The sequence below is a fragment of the Mesoplodon bidens genome (genome assembly GCF_964165515.1).
Source record: "Mesoplodon bidens genome assembly, chromosome: 1".
NCBI classification, from domain to species: Eukaryota; Metazoa; Chordata; class Mammalia; order Artiodactyla; family Ziphiidae; genus Mesoplodon; species Mesoplodon bidens.
This window is the reverse complement of record NC_138176.1, coordinates 146,522,743-146,537,777: the sequence shown is the minus strand read 5'-3', so window position 1 is coordinate 146,537,777 and position 15,035 is coordinate 146,522,743. Positions and strand designations below refer to the sequence as shown.

Sequence of the window (15,035 nt, the reverse complement as noted above, 5' to 3'; positions counted from 1 at the left end):
TTCTGCAGGCTTTTTTGAAAGTGTGTGTTGGACCCTCAGGATGAAAGAGGCTGTGGCCTTGACTTATCATGGCCAAACCCCAAAAGTAATATCCTTATCAGGAAGAACAGATATTTTTTAAGGTATTGGATAGGAAAAAAACTTCAAAGAAATGGTCTAAATTTTAGATTAGCTGATCTAAGCAAAGCTACACATGGAAAGGAAATTCAGACCTAACGGATTTTTCCCATTCTTGGAGTGCCACCAGTTATTTCAAGTCTCTTGAAATATCTTGGAAAAAAATCACTGAGCTTCCTGATTAAAAAAGAAAAATTTATGCTCTGTTTTTCTTTTTTTCTTTTCCAGCAAGTAACTGGCAGAAGTTTTGGTGATAAAGATTTTCGGACAGGGTTAGAAAATGGAATCCTTCTCTGCGAGTAAGTATAGCCTATATTCAGTTGGTTTTATTCAAGAAAAATCATTAATGCTATTCAGTTTGTCTGAAAAACTTCTAGTGTTTGTTTTGAATTTATTCACAGTTTGAATCTGAAATTCAAAAACAAATCACTTAGGTGGGTTAGGCAGTAAAGATAAGTAGTCTTGGGGCAGTAGGGAGTGGTGGGGACCTTGGCAATTTCAAATTAGTTAAAGAAAGAATATCTGGTAGCTGCTACTCAGTTCCAACCAACTTTTACAATGTAGGAATTCGGGCCCAAGTAATTGGAAGGTTGTGGACCAAGTTGTGTTAAAAAAAGCAGCTTTTCTCCCCTTATTCCCTCCAAACAAAAACAGCTTGTGCCAAGTAAAAGCAGGGCTTCTATTTACTGACAACATCTTGTAACATGCCAGGCAATCCTCCTCACTAAGCCTACTTCCCTGAGGTATTTTGAATATATTTAATTTGTGCTGTTGACAAAATAACTGCAGTGTTCAATTTTTATGTTTTGAACCTGGGCTTTGTCATAGAGTGCTCCTGTGATGATGGATTCAAGAGCTTTCTGTGAAGTGTTTCCAGACACAAAATAAGCTAGAGCCTTAATACTTACAGAGGGATGGACATAAACTTCAAATCAAGATTTTGTATTTTGAATTCATTTGATAGGTTCTGTCATTTGGATGCTGATTTTTGTTTTATTGAGTTGAAATGTACATGCATGAAATGCACAGCTCCTAGATATGCAACCCAATGGATTCTGTAAACTGTGTACATTCATGTAACCTACACCCTGAGCAAGATATAGAACACAAATCTCTCTCATGTCCCTTCCCAGTCAATGTCAACCACCTATAGAAAAGCACTGTTCTGATTTCTATCACCTAGCGTCTATTTTGCCTTATCTTGAACTTTATGTAAATGGAATCACATAGAATGCACTCTTATCTTGGTGACTTGCAGAATATTGTTTGAGACCCACCGATGTAGTTGAAAGAGCAAGGGTTTTGGAGCCTGAGCTTTAGAGCCTCAAATCCTTTCTTCACCCCTTAAATCATATAACCTCCTTGAGTCTCATTTGTTTCTCTTTAAAGGGGTAGTAAAAAGTTTACAACTCCTGCCTACTTCATAAGTTTTTCGTGAATTTCAAAAGGATAATGTGGATAAGGTGCTTTAAAAAATTACATTTGCTGTACAAACGTTGATTATTATGCAGCAATTTTCAACATAGTTTACGTCAGTTTATTTTTTCTGCTCTCCACTGCCTTTCTTTCTTCAAAGAGAAATTTACATCCCGATTTCTTTCTTTTTTTTTTTGAATAAATTTATCTATTTATTTATTTTTGGCTGCGTTGGGTCTTTGTTGCTGCATGCGGGCTTTCTCTAGTTGCAGCGAGTGGAGGCTACTCTTCGTTGTGGTGCACGGGTTTCTCATTGTGGTGGCTTCTCTTGTTGCGGAGCACGGTCTCTAGGCACGCGGGCTTCAGTAGTTGTGGTACGCAGGCTCAGTAGTTGTGGCTCATAGGTTCTAGAGAGCAGGCTCAGTAGTTGTGGTGCATGGGCTTAGTTGCTTTTGCAGCATGTGGGATCTTCCCAGAAGATCCCCCTGCATTGGCAGGTGGATTCTTAACCACTATGCCACCAGGGAAGCCTGTACATCCCCTGATTTCTGTTTCCATACCTTCTTTCCTGTGGAGTCTCTCCCCTCTTCTCATACTTTACTTTCCTCACCACCTCTTTTCCCTTTATTAAATCTAAAGCAGAGCTCATCTCTTAGGTAAACCATAATTAGTTTAGCATCTCACGGAAACAAACTCAGACAGGCTCTAAATACTTCTCTTGTGTTCTAGCACCTGCTCCTCCAATGATTCTGGGCTTAGCCCTTTCCCGATGTTAACAGATGAGCCAGAATCCGATGTAATTTATGTGCATCATGCTCTCTTAAGTCTGTTAAAGTGGGTCTTTGGTACCAACTTTTGTTTTCCTAACATTAGCTCCAAAGATTCTTATAGGCGTCCACCTCTCCATCATATGAGTAAATCTGTTATAGAGTAATATCGCTTGCCTACCTTTGGATTAGGTAGGCTTGTTTGAAGACAAGGCTTTGGATCCAGAGACATCTGCCCACATGGACTTTGTTTCTTACCTAGTTGGTGCTGAGTTGGAGGATGGAGTCTCTCATGTGGAGTGGCACGAACTGTTGGCCTTTTACAAACACATTAATGAATGTTTGGGTTGTTTAGAGGTGGAGAGGTGGGGTTTAGGTCCAGGCCATGGTGAGGAAATAGTATGGTTAGACAGCATGGAGGCACAGATTATAACCAGGAGCCTCTTTAAATAAATAAAGGGTTTTGACTGCTGACAGCCTGCAGGTGAGCTGAGGGAAATGGCCAACACAGAGGATGTGGACAAATGTTACTGTCTGGGTAGGTAAGATAAAACCCAGGACAAGTGAGTTATTGTTTAACTCCTCTAACCACAGAGGATTAGACCCCCTGGCATATTTGAAGGAGTCTGAGGACCAGGGTCAAATCCTGGCTTCCCCGTGGGACTCCATCTGGCAGTCCTGGTGCAGAGTTTGTGAAGGTGGAATGAACTGCACTGGTGGCCTGAAAGCCAGCAGCATGAGTCCCGGATGAGCCTTGGAGAGAAGGCTGGGACAGCAGCCAGACAAACAAGATGCAGACAAAGTTCTACGTGCAGGGCCCACAGCACAATGAGAGACAGAAGCGTGACTCAGGAGCTGAATGCACTGAAGGTCGGGACGATGGGGGAAGAAGATCTCCCTCTCCTTTTTGTCAGGGATGGGGGCATGGCTAAGTGTGATCTGAACCAAAGCGTATTGGGCTGCTGCAGACTGAGATTAGCAAGTGTATTTTGCCAGGACTTGTATCCAGAGACTAATCTGACAAGGAGGGGGACTTGCACTGTTCCAGGCATGGGGTGGGCTGATGGCAGGGCCTGAAAGACAGGAAACCCAGTTTGGAGAGTCTCAGGAAAGTGAGGGTTCTCTTTGGAGAGTAGATGAGAATACCTAAGGCTGTGCCACTGTCTAGAACCAGAGAGAGTTTTGTGGATGCTGGTGATTAAGAAGTTCTAACTCTCAACCACCACCCATATAGCAATACTTGAAAACATAAGAACTCTCTATATTTTCAAATTTTGAAAACTAGCAGTTCACCTCTTCTGAGTTGGATTGGCTCTAAATGTTGGTTGCAATCGTGGAGAAACACCATGCTCTTTGTTCACTGAAAATGTCCTGGTTCGTAGAGAATGGACTTGAGAACACGGGGAGGGGGAAGGGTAAGCTGGGACGAAGTGAGAGAGTGGCATTGACATATATACACTACCAAACGTAAAACAGATAGCTAGTGGGAAGCAGCCGCATAGCACAGGGAGATCAGCTTGGTGCTTTGTGACCACCTAGAGGGGTGGGATAGGGACGGTGGGAGGGAGATACAAGAGGGAGGAGATATGGGGATATATGTGTACATATAGCTGATTCACTTTGTTATACAGCAGAAACTAACACACCACTGTAAAGCAATTATGCCCCAATAAAGATGTTAAAAAAAATATATCGTGGTTGTATATGAGTCTGAAAAAAGCCTCACAGTTCTTCTCAGACAGAAGGGCATATTCTGGGCTTGGGGTCTGGTTTTCCTCTTACCAGCCTGATTCTAAACTTACCTGTGGCCTACAAGGACTATTATGATACCCATTTTTCAGAGCAAGTAACTGAGGTACAGAGGATTAAATAACTAGGCTAAGGTTGTACCAGATGAGAAAGATTTAAATTCAGAAGTCTGATTCCTTTGCTTTTGCTCTTAATCATTGTCCTGTGTCCAGAGTTGGGATTTTAATGGGAGAGAAAAGCAAGAGGTTGGGTCGTGGCGGTGGGATGGAGTTGGTGCCAGAAAACCTAGAGTTTGGGGAGAAATGCAGTACAGAGGGTAACCACGGCGTCTCATCTGGACAGAGGAAGAAGAAGGACTGTGTGGGGTTGGTGGTCTTGGAAAAATATCAAGGGCCTGGTGGCCCCTCTTAAGACAAGAAGGCAAGTCCAGTGACAGGGAGGGCGTGAGAGAGCTGAGGGGGTAAGAGGCTATGGTCGGCGGACAGTGTAGGGGTTTCAGTATTCTTAGGTAAGACCTGTCAAAACTTGATGGCGACAACTGAGGTTGGTGGACCTGTACTAAAGACTACAGAGATAGGAGAGAGAAAATACTGGCACCTCCAGGCAGCATATAAGATGGAAATTGAGTAGCCTCAGAATCGCCCTGGGAGCTCTTTTACTTCGCCTGTGAAATGCAGAACACTTGCCCTTGCACATGTACCCCCGAAAACAGTAATACTTATGCATAAATGTATAACTAATAGCAAGAATAAAATAGAGTGCACGTGCCAGATAGAATTATAATAGATGTATTTTTGCTCTAACCGTCTCTCTCTTCCTCTGTTGTTTCTGCCGAGTGTGTGCAGTTGAAGTTTGGAGGTTAAACGCTCAAAGGATGTGAGCTCTCCGCTGAGCATTAAATAAATGGCCTAGGGTCAAAGTTTGACAAAGCTGCAAATGTGTGACAAGTGTCATGCTTTTAGAAATGTTAAATGAATACTGCATTGTGTACTTGGGGACTTAAGAGTTTAAAAGAAAGGCTACAAAGACTATTCCCTAAGGAAGCCACTCCCAGTATGGAGCCAGTGATGACTGGCATCTAGTTCCCTGCACCCAGATCAGAGAGACTGTTGTGAAATAATCCAGAAAGGAAAGTTTCTGACTTGTTTTCCTAAGTCTTTATTATGTAGATAGAATGCTATGGAATTCCATCTATATCAGGAGTTGGCAAATTCTGGCCCATGTCCTGTTTTTGTGCAGGCCTTCCTTCTTGCTAAGAACGGTTTTTACATTCTAAGAGAGTTGTAAACAAAAAACAAAACAAATCGAAACAAAGCAAGAGTTTGTATGGGGCTCACAGAGCCTAAAAATGTTTACTACCTGTTGGTCCTTTACAGAAAAAGTTTGCCAGCCCATGAGGACTATGGACTTAATTTTGGATGTGAATTGTTTACCCTCATAAAGTTAAGTAGTTTGGGCAGTGCAAAGCACTATTTGGGGAAATCAGATACCTTTTCAAGAAGGGTTTTCTCATGAGTCTCTTTACAAGTCCACCCCACCCCGCCAACTTTTTATTTTGAAAAATTTTAAACTTACAGAGAAGAGACAAGAATAATGTAATGATAATCCATATACCCTACAACTATATGCAAATGCTTCAGGAAAAAAGAGGCATAGACAGAAAGAGATATAGTATAGTAAAATGATAATAATAATAATTGCATCTAGTTGCAGTGTATACGCTCTCCTTTGTTCTCTGTGGTTTGGTTTCACATCCTTGCCTCACCCTTTTCATTCTTTTTGGTTATTATCCAAGAATATACATTTAACAAAAGCCAGTTCAAATCTGTTTATGGAGAGCATAGTGGAAAGTGAATGGATTTGGGAACTCCTAGGTTGAATCCAATGAAATTGTTGTATTAGTAGAACAAAACCAGTCAGATAGTGTGATTTCATATGCTTCAACCTAGTGGCCAGTCCAGATCCTAGATTTGCCTCCTGTGTGTCCTTAGGCAAGTTACCTCACCTCCCTGAGCCCCAGTTTCCTCATCTATAAAACCAGATATAATTATACCTAAGTCATTGGGCTGTAGAGGAGTAAATGAATTGATAATGTGTATAAACTCTTTAGTGCTTGCAATATAGCAGGCACTTAAATGTTAGCTTTTCTCCTTTTGTCCACGAAATGGGGGAAATTCATACCTCATAAGATACTTGAGAGATTCCAGTGGGAGAATATGTGAACCGCTCAGCGGTGTCTGGTGCTGGGCTGGCACCCTGGATCACTCGCCATTTTCATTATTATTGTTGGAAATAGGCCTAAAGTCAATTATAAATATGACATAGTCAGTGCAACTCTGTGTGTCACTGTGCACCCATCAGCTCTCTCACTGGGCTGCCAACAAGCCACAGGATGAACCAACTGGAGGCTTACTTCCTAGCTCCTTTTGCCTAGCCTGTGATCAAAAACTGGGCGAGAACATTTGGGTCCCTTACAAACTTGATCATCTGTGAATAATGAACTTTGGCTGGCAGAGCTCAAGGCTGAGAGCGATTGTTTTGAAAACAGTGGCCTGGACCTCTGTGGTGACGTCATTTCCTCCTGCTTCCTCCAGTACGTTGTGGTTTCTTTCTCTGGGAAGCTGTTCCAGAACCCTCTGGGCAGAGTTCGTGGGTCCCTCCCTGGCGTCTAAGTACCTGTACAGCCTCCGCACTAGCTGTTATCACAGTGCTCGACCTCTTTATCCCACGTCTCCTTCCTGTACCAGATTGAAAGCTTCCTGAAGACCTCTTCTATTTATCTTTGGATTTCCCCCCTTGGACACTGGTCTGGCACACAATACATCTGTTACAAACAGCTGTTGGATAAATTGAGTCCAGTAGTAAGAGTTCTACCTTGGCAATTTAATCCTCATTAGATCATTAACTTTCTCCCAATTTTTTTGCTGTCATCATCAGTATTATCCTCTGTTTCTCTCCCTTCTCCACTTCTCTCCTTCCCTCCACACTCTACCCCTCCCTCTCCTTCACACACACACACAGACACACACACATACACAGACACACACACAGACACATGCACACACACACACACAGACACACACACACAATTTTACATAAAGAATGGACCCATCGCTGAAGACTGGGAGTTCAACAGATGGAAGTATCTGCTTTCTTTACCTATAAGATTCTCCATTATAACTCTATCTTCTTAGGAGTCATAGAAGTGAACTTCTGGGGTTTGTTCTGCAGACACGTTTTGATGGAATGCAAAGTCCGAGTATGTTGGCCTGCAAATAAGTGACCAATAAAGAATGTCTCAGTGGATTTTTGTCTCAGTTCTTATGTTGCTGAAGTAGTTTTCTGAAGATAAGAAATCTGTTGGCAAATACTTGTCTATATCATTGCTGATGAATGAGCTGCTTATTGTAAGAAGGAGGGCTTGTCTTAGATTCTTGTCCTGATTTCAACATAAGATGTGGTGTGCCATGGATATGCACTCATCTTCTAGGACAGGTTGGGAGTTGATGGCGTAGCTTTCCATGGAGACATTTTGTCACATGGAGGACTGACTGGAAACCAACTCTGTTCTGCACAGCCCCACGCTAGGCACCGAGGGGCATAAAAAGGGAATGTAAGGCTTGATCCTTGATCTTCAAGAGTTTTATAATGGGCTTGGGCGTTGACACACACACAAAGCAATTGTTACTGTGTAAACCAGTGTATGAGTAAATGCAAAAGTGACTAAGATTGACTCCCCAAATTTAATAGAAGTTAAACAAGGGGAGATTGTTGTAGTTTGGGAGACAGTTATTGGAGAGATGTTACATCTTTACTTAAGGTGAGAATAGGCTGAGGGAAAGAGAGGGCAGACTACACAGGAACGAGAGCGGGGGAAAGGTTTGGGGACAGGAATGAGGATGATGTGTTTGGCAAACATAGGGGAGATCTGCCTGGCAGGGGGTCGGGGCAGGAGGTGTCTCTTTCTTCATCCAATTAGCCTTTTTAAGAACCTGCTTACAGGTGTGGTAAGTTACTATAGACACTAGTAAACTATGCCATAACATCGTGTAACAGGGGCACCCTGATCAGATCTGGAATCTAAATCCTGACCCCATGTGTTATGTTAACCTCAGAGTTCCTTGAGGAAGTGACATGTAGGTAGAGACCTGAATGAAGAGCAGAAATTGGCCCAGAAAGAGGGAAGAGAGGTGAAAGGAGGGAGGAAACATGTTCTAGCTGAGAGAATAACATGTTTGAGATTCTTAAGATAGAAGCTCCATGTACTAGAGGAGTTGCAAGAAGACTTACTTGGTGAAAATGTAGAAAACAGTGAGGACAATGATATGAGATGAGGATGGATGAAGAAGAGAAGTAGGCAGGATCAAGATTGCACAGGGCGGGCTTCCCTGGTGGCGCAGTGGCTGAGAGTCCGCCTGCCGATGCAGGGGACACAGGTTCGTGCCCCGGTCCGGGAAGATCCCACATGCCGCGGAGGGGCTAGGCCCGTGAACCATGGCCGCTGAGCCTGCGCGTCCAGAGCCTATGCTCCGCAACGAGAGAGGCCACAACAGTGAGAGGCCCGCGTACCTCAAAAAAAAAAAAAGATTGCACGGGGCCTTGAAACCACAAAAGGAGTTTTGGGTGTGATCTCCAGAGCAATGAAAACAAGAGGAATTTAAAAGAGATCAACAGGACTTGGTAGGGTATAGGGATAGACGAATGAAAGAAAAGACTAAAAAATCACTTCAGCATTTCAGTTGTTAATGACAAGCAGGCCCTTGCTGCAAGTTGGAAGGGGTCCTTTATTTGGTGGGAGAGGTCATGATTTCAGTTTGGGCAGACTGAGTTTAGGGTACAGACAGTCCACTCAGGCAGAGTCCTGTAGGCTACTGGGGACAAAGGCAGAACTTAGGGGTGACATGATGGATTTAACTTATTCAAATTGGACTTGCCAGCCATTGGTGGACAGGTTAAGCTGTGATATATGACAGTCTCTCTAAGGGAAACATCACATCAAGAAAGAGCAGCAGAACAAGGTCCCAGTTTGAGGAATTCTTCTCCCTGGTCAGAGATGAGAGAAAGAGAAGCTCACAGAGAGGCTATCAGAGAGATGAGAGGAAACCCAGGGCGCGTGGTGTCATGGAAACCAAGGGAGCTAAGAAGACTTCTAAGGAGCTGGAGGTCACTTGTATTGCATGGCCCTGGCAGAGGTCAGCTCCAAAAAGTCCTGTCTCACTGGTAGAGGGAGGCACTGGAGACTTTTTTTTTTTTTGCCGTATGTGGGCCTCTCACTGTTGTGGCCTCTCCCGTTGCGGAGCACAGGCTCCAGAGGCGCAGGCTCAGTGGTCATGGCTCACGGGCCCAGCCGCTCCACGGCATGTAGGATCTTCCATGTAGGTACGTATGTATGTATGTATGCACATGTGCATCGGTGTGTGTGTGCGTGCATGGTCACCCCAGTGGTTGGCGATTCCAGACTGGTGTCTTCCAATCACCATTACCTTGTTCAGTATTCACAAACCCTTCCCTTATTTTATCCTCTCTGTAACTACAGTAGGTGAACAACCCGGATCAGATCATCCCACCACCCCCTTGTTGATGTTGAGATGGAGACCCCAGGTTGTAGAGCACAGTGTCTTCCGGCTCTTCATCTAGAGCTCTTTCTCTAACCCAGATGCTCACTTAAATCTCAGCAAACTTGGGTCCTTTTTCCCTTACTGATTTTGGCCTTAGTGGACTGGTTAAGAATTTGATAGGCCTCCTATGTAGGGTTCTCTCTTGTCTTTCTGCCAAATCACAGCTGGCCTCACTGACTTGGCCTGTCCCCAGCTCTTTGGCACCAAGACTCATTAAGCTTTTAGGTTCAAGTAAGGACATTTCAACCCACTCTTTTAGTAAAGATCTCCAGTGAAAAGCTGCTTTTTGTTTGAAGATTGGCATGGCCTAGGTAGGGACTTAGGCAAGAACTGAGTATCCCTGACAGTCTTCTGTCAGGAAAGATGAAAACGGATGAAGGATGTGGAAGGAGAATTTGTAGGATTCATGATGAGCAAAATGGACTTCCAGTATTGCCTTTTTATTTTTTTCTTTGAATCCTCACCAAATAAACAGCCCTTGGTTTCTATTTAAAAGAGGGACTCAGCACAGCGTGTAGGGGGGGATTCAACTGTTCCCGTTCAAACTGTGCACTAGTATCAATTACAAGAATCTACTCGTGGGAGGGGGGACTTTTGTGTGCATCTGAAACGTTCTCAAGCTCATCTACCTTTGCAAATAATTTTTCCGTTTCAAAGTATATAATCCTTGTCGCAACTTCTTTTCTCTTAATATATATGGCAAGTATGTTTTGTTTTCACGCTTCCAAAACTGTTTGAAACTTATTTTAGCATATTTATCGTTCAGGAACCACTTCCCTCAAAATGTGATTTCCTTCACCCTATCAATCTGTGCCTTGAAAAATATTAAACTTATGCTCATGGAAATCACAGGCTTAATCTCTTTCTTCCTGAACAAATTTATCACACATTTATTGGAATGATCAATTGACTTAAAAATATGTATATATAACAACAGGTTTAAATATGGGCTGCTTGTGTGGCAGAGGAGAAACCGGCCTATCCCACTGGCTGCCTGTGGGCTTACCTGCTGGATTAGGCTTTGCTTGTATTTGAGAGGATTTAGTAGCTCCCTAATTGTATTTCCTTAATAATCCATTTTTTGATTGTCTCTACTGGGCTATCAGGTTGGGTGCGCTGGCCTCCCACAGTGAAGTGTGCAAAATTCTTGCCTCAAGCATGCCATTCTAAATGTTTCCCTTCGGTTACCCACAGGAGAGGACCTTTTCTTAAATAGCCCACCAAGGACCCAGTTTATAAATGATTCCTTTCTAAAGTTAACCATGCAGAAATAGACTTCCCTCTTCATATGAAGGGGATAAAGAAAGAGGGGAGGCCTGTGGGAAAGGCAGGTCAGACAGCGGGAGCAGCAAGCTTGTGAAAGTGCTCAGCCATATGAAGGAGTTTTGCACGCTCAAGGAAGGAACTGTGGCCAGAGCCTAGGATGAAATGGGGCAGGCCAGAGAGGAAAGGTAGGTATCAGGTCCATTTGCACAAGACCTGGAATAGCATGTTAAGGAGTTTAAACAGCATCCAGTGAGCAGTAGACAGCCAGCATGGTCTCTATTCAGAGGAGATTCAATGAGATTAGGTTGTTTTTTAGGAAGTTACATCTGTTGGCAGTGGAGACTTTTGATTACTTTCTGCTGTGCACCAAACACGAATATTTGAAAAAAATGTCATGCTTCCCGGGGAGAAGCAGAAATGCTTCCTACACTTGTCTTGCTATGTCTATCCTTAATTTACCACCCTACTATGTACATGCTATGTTTCCAAAGTTCTTTTCCTAGTCACTCATTTAGAACTTGGGAACTATTTCCCCATAGACTAGTGTTCTATGGGGGGAACGTCTTATGTAACCCATATCACATCGGCATTAGTGTCGGGCCCACTGTAGAACCCAGTCTCCTGGTGGGGTTTGGGCTTAGCTTGGCACCTGGTGTGGGGTGTTTGATAACAACATGTGGAATGAATAGGAAATTGATGCAGAATTATAACTAGCCACATTAGGAGCTGACCTCCCCTTTCCAGGATAGCAAAGGGCCTCTTCAGTACTTGCCTTTTCCCCATCACCCTCAGGACAGCAAGTGAGATGGGGGGACAGGAACCTTGGCAAGAGTTAAAGGATAGCTAGGCTTTGGCAGTGAAGCAGGGCCAGAGGCAGCTGTGGACACGGCTGTAGTGCCGCCAAGATTGTCCTTGGACTGCTTACTGCCTTTGCTTTGCTGCTTTCTCCCTTCCTTCCTCCCCATTCCTAGTGTTAGCAGCCATGCCTTTGCAAGCCTGCCCTCCAAAAGGACTAACATTATCTCATTCCCTCACTTCTGTGCTTTCATCTCTCCCAACTCCCAGCCTAGCTTTAGCCACAGACAGGATGCTTGGGAGCAGAAGTGAGCCAACAGTTAACACATCAGATTTCCACTTGTGGGCAGGGCTGGGGTCCAAACCTGCTTGGGAGCCGGGGGAAGGGGATGGCAGGGCGGCAGGGAGGAGATGTTAATAACTTCCATTTATGAAGTGCACACTGTACACCAGGCCTGTGCCAAATGTATTACACGCATTATTTCACACTCTCATGCCATGACCAATAAGTATTATTGTGCTCATTTTTCAGAGGAGGAAACTGAGACTCAATGTTGAATACTTAAATAACTTGCCTAGTGAGTTGCAAAGTTGGGATTTGCACCTCAGGTCTTTCTGTCTCTGGAGGTTCCTATTTCTGTTGGGATTTTATGGGTCTCAATCCTGGAACTCTTGGTTCTGAGCACTTCTTGCTGAAGAAGTATGGAGAGCAAGGAACTGGCTGCCTTTCCGAGCTGCATCCCAGCAATTTCACATTCCAAGTTTTCTCCCACCCTCCTGACAGTAAACCCAGCAGTACCAGGTTTTAGCTGTGCAAAAGAAATACTAATTACACTCAATTATACATAGTTACTACATAGCACGATGATGATTACATGTATCATTGCCTGTGTCGGTGTAACTTCAGTCTCCATTTTATTTGGTTACACTAAACTCTCTTCACGTATTGCCAGCTTTCACGGTTCACTGATCACATGTGCCATCTTAAACTTATAGCTTATAAAAGTGGGGAGGACCTTGAGTGGGAGGCACAGTGGGAAAGGCAGCTTGGGCGTGAAGGGGCTTGATTACCAGCTGAAGGCATTTGGAGGGCATCCTGTGGGCACTCAGGAGCCTGGGAGTCATTGGAGGAAGGAAGCAACATGGCCAAAGCCAGGGTTTAGATGGGGTCGGTTTGGGTGCATTGGGCAGATTGATTAAGATAGTAGAGACTGGTGGCTAAAGATTAGTTATTGAAATGCAAGATGTAAAGCACTCTTCTCGGTGTAGGAACCTGAGTTTGTAATCCTAACTCTACCACTTAGGATCTCTGATCTCAGATATGTGCCTGGTGACAGTTTCCTTTCCTAGATTTTTAATTGATTTTTAGGCCTTTTCTAATCCAAAAATTCTGTAATTTCTAGACAGCAAGGATGGTATGCAAAGGTGAGACTGTGAGAGACGTTGAAAATGAATCAAAAGGACTCCAAGATATTCAGATAATTGCTGGAGTTTCCCTTTCATGTTTATAGATTATTTCATTACGGTTGGGTTTTTGGGTTTGCTTTTGGGGTTTTTTTTTTTGTTTTAGTATTAAGAGCAGAAGCGATAGGCAAGAAGACTTTTTACCCCTAGCAAATGTAGGAAAATAAAAATGGGTCCATTTGCTTACAGTGACCCGAATTTTAACTCTTCTGCATCCTGCTGCCTCCCAACAAGACCCAGGGGAAAGGATGTGCCCAGGTGTTTAATTTTGCATTTCAGGACAGGATTTTCTTGGGTACAGGTTGGCCAAGTAAGGTCCCTTTTTAATGAGAAAAGACCTCCTGGAGAGCTTTAATAGTTAGGGTAATGCTGGCTGCTGTAACTAATAAACTCCTAACTCTCAGTGGTTTAATGCAATGAAAATGTACTTCTCACTCTCGTGTAGCTCAGTTTTGGCAGCAAGAAAGGGTGGAGATGACTGCTCCCGGTCGTTGTTCAGGGACCCCAGCTAACAGAGACTCCATCCTCAACATGTGATTTCGAAAGTCTTCCCTGGTGCTGACATCTAACTAGTGAATGGGGGGAGGCAAGAGAGGGAATGGAGAATTGCTTGGGGGAGGCTTTAGGGACAGGCGTAGGTATGACATATGTTACTCTGCCCACACTCCATTGGCCAGAACTCTGTTATATTACTACAGAAAACTTCAAAAGAGGCTGAGAGAGGTAGCCTAGCTGTGTGTCTAGGGGAGAAAGGAGCTGAGTTTGGGGAGCAGCTGCTGCCTTGGGAGGTGTATTAAGATAGTAACAGCACCATTGAGCCCTAGAATTCACAGTTAGGCCCAATTTCTTGGAATTTCAAGTCTACAAAGACCTTCTAAAATCCTTATGATCTCTTCTTTAGTTATGTTAAAGGCAAGTGGCTTCAATAGACCTATACTTCACACAGTCTTGACAAGGCATAGCACCCCACAAACATTTGGTAGATATTAATGACGGCAATTTGCATTCCATCACTATTTTGTTCAAATGAAACTCCCCTTTGGTTCAGGTTTCACTTTCCCCCACGTTTTAGTCAATTTTTTCTTGACCTCAGAAAAGGTTTATTAACTTGCCTGCTTTTGCCAAGGCAACTCTAAAAAGAAATCTCTAAAAATGACATCTGTAACAGGTTTGTAGTCAAGATTAAATTGATCTCTTGCTTAGGTTCAAAAACAGTTGCCATGTTAGATTAAATGAAAGTGCACACACCTTTGTCCAGGGTACAGCGTCAAACCAGAAAGTTATCAAGGAAACTGCATAGGAAAACACTCTTGAGCCAAATGAAAAGGGACACAAAGTAGGTAATTTTGTGATCATAGTTGCCTATTGCAGCTGTGCAAACCAAGCTAAATGAGATGATGATGTAATCTCTTGTTGCAAAGAATAAAGTGATTTCCCATGAGATTAAGCATGAACTTCCCAACCCTGGGTCCAAGGTCTAGATGGTGTCTCTGCTCTCCCCCAAACTCTAGGGTAATTATTAGACTTGAATTTCTGAATTGAATGATGTATAGAGCAAGCTGGATTTTGCAACCCTTTAAAAATTTTACCTTTAATGTTTATTACAGTCCAGTAAAAAAATAAGCTGCCCATTGGTATATTTCCTAACATTTGGATGGTCTTGTATCTTTTGTAGCAGTAGTCACAGTATTGTGCCCCTTGAAGAGCTATTATATCAGCTGTTGGAAGAGTCGGTATGAAACAGAACCCCTCTGTCCCACAATAGGGATTTGAGGGGTTTTTTTAAATTACAGATAGACACAGATTTCTTCAGTTTGTATTTCATAACCATTAAACAATCATT

The 15,035-nt window shown here is 43.3% G+C and overlaps 1 protein-coding gene across 8 annotated transcripts in view; it reads left to right on the top strand.

Annotated features, from left to right (window-relative positions):
- Positions 1-15,035, top strand: part of LIMCH1 (LIM and calponin homology domains 1) — a 340,048-nt gene that overhangs the window by 137,924 nt on the left and 187,089 nt on the right. For all 8 annotated transcript variants that reach the window (XM_081248348.1, XM_081248345.1, XM_081248346.1 and 5 more), the window contains exon 2: positions 346-416. In XM_081248348.1, coding sequence (XP_081104474.1) covers positions 346-416 — 71 coding nt within the window. The remainder of the gene's footprint in view (positions 1-345; positions 417-15,035) is intronic.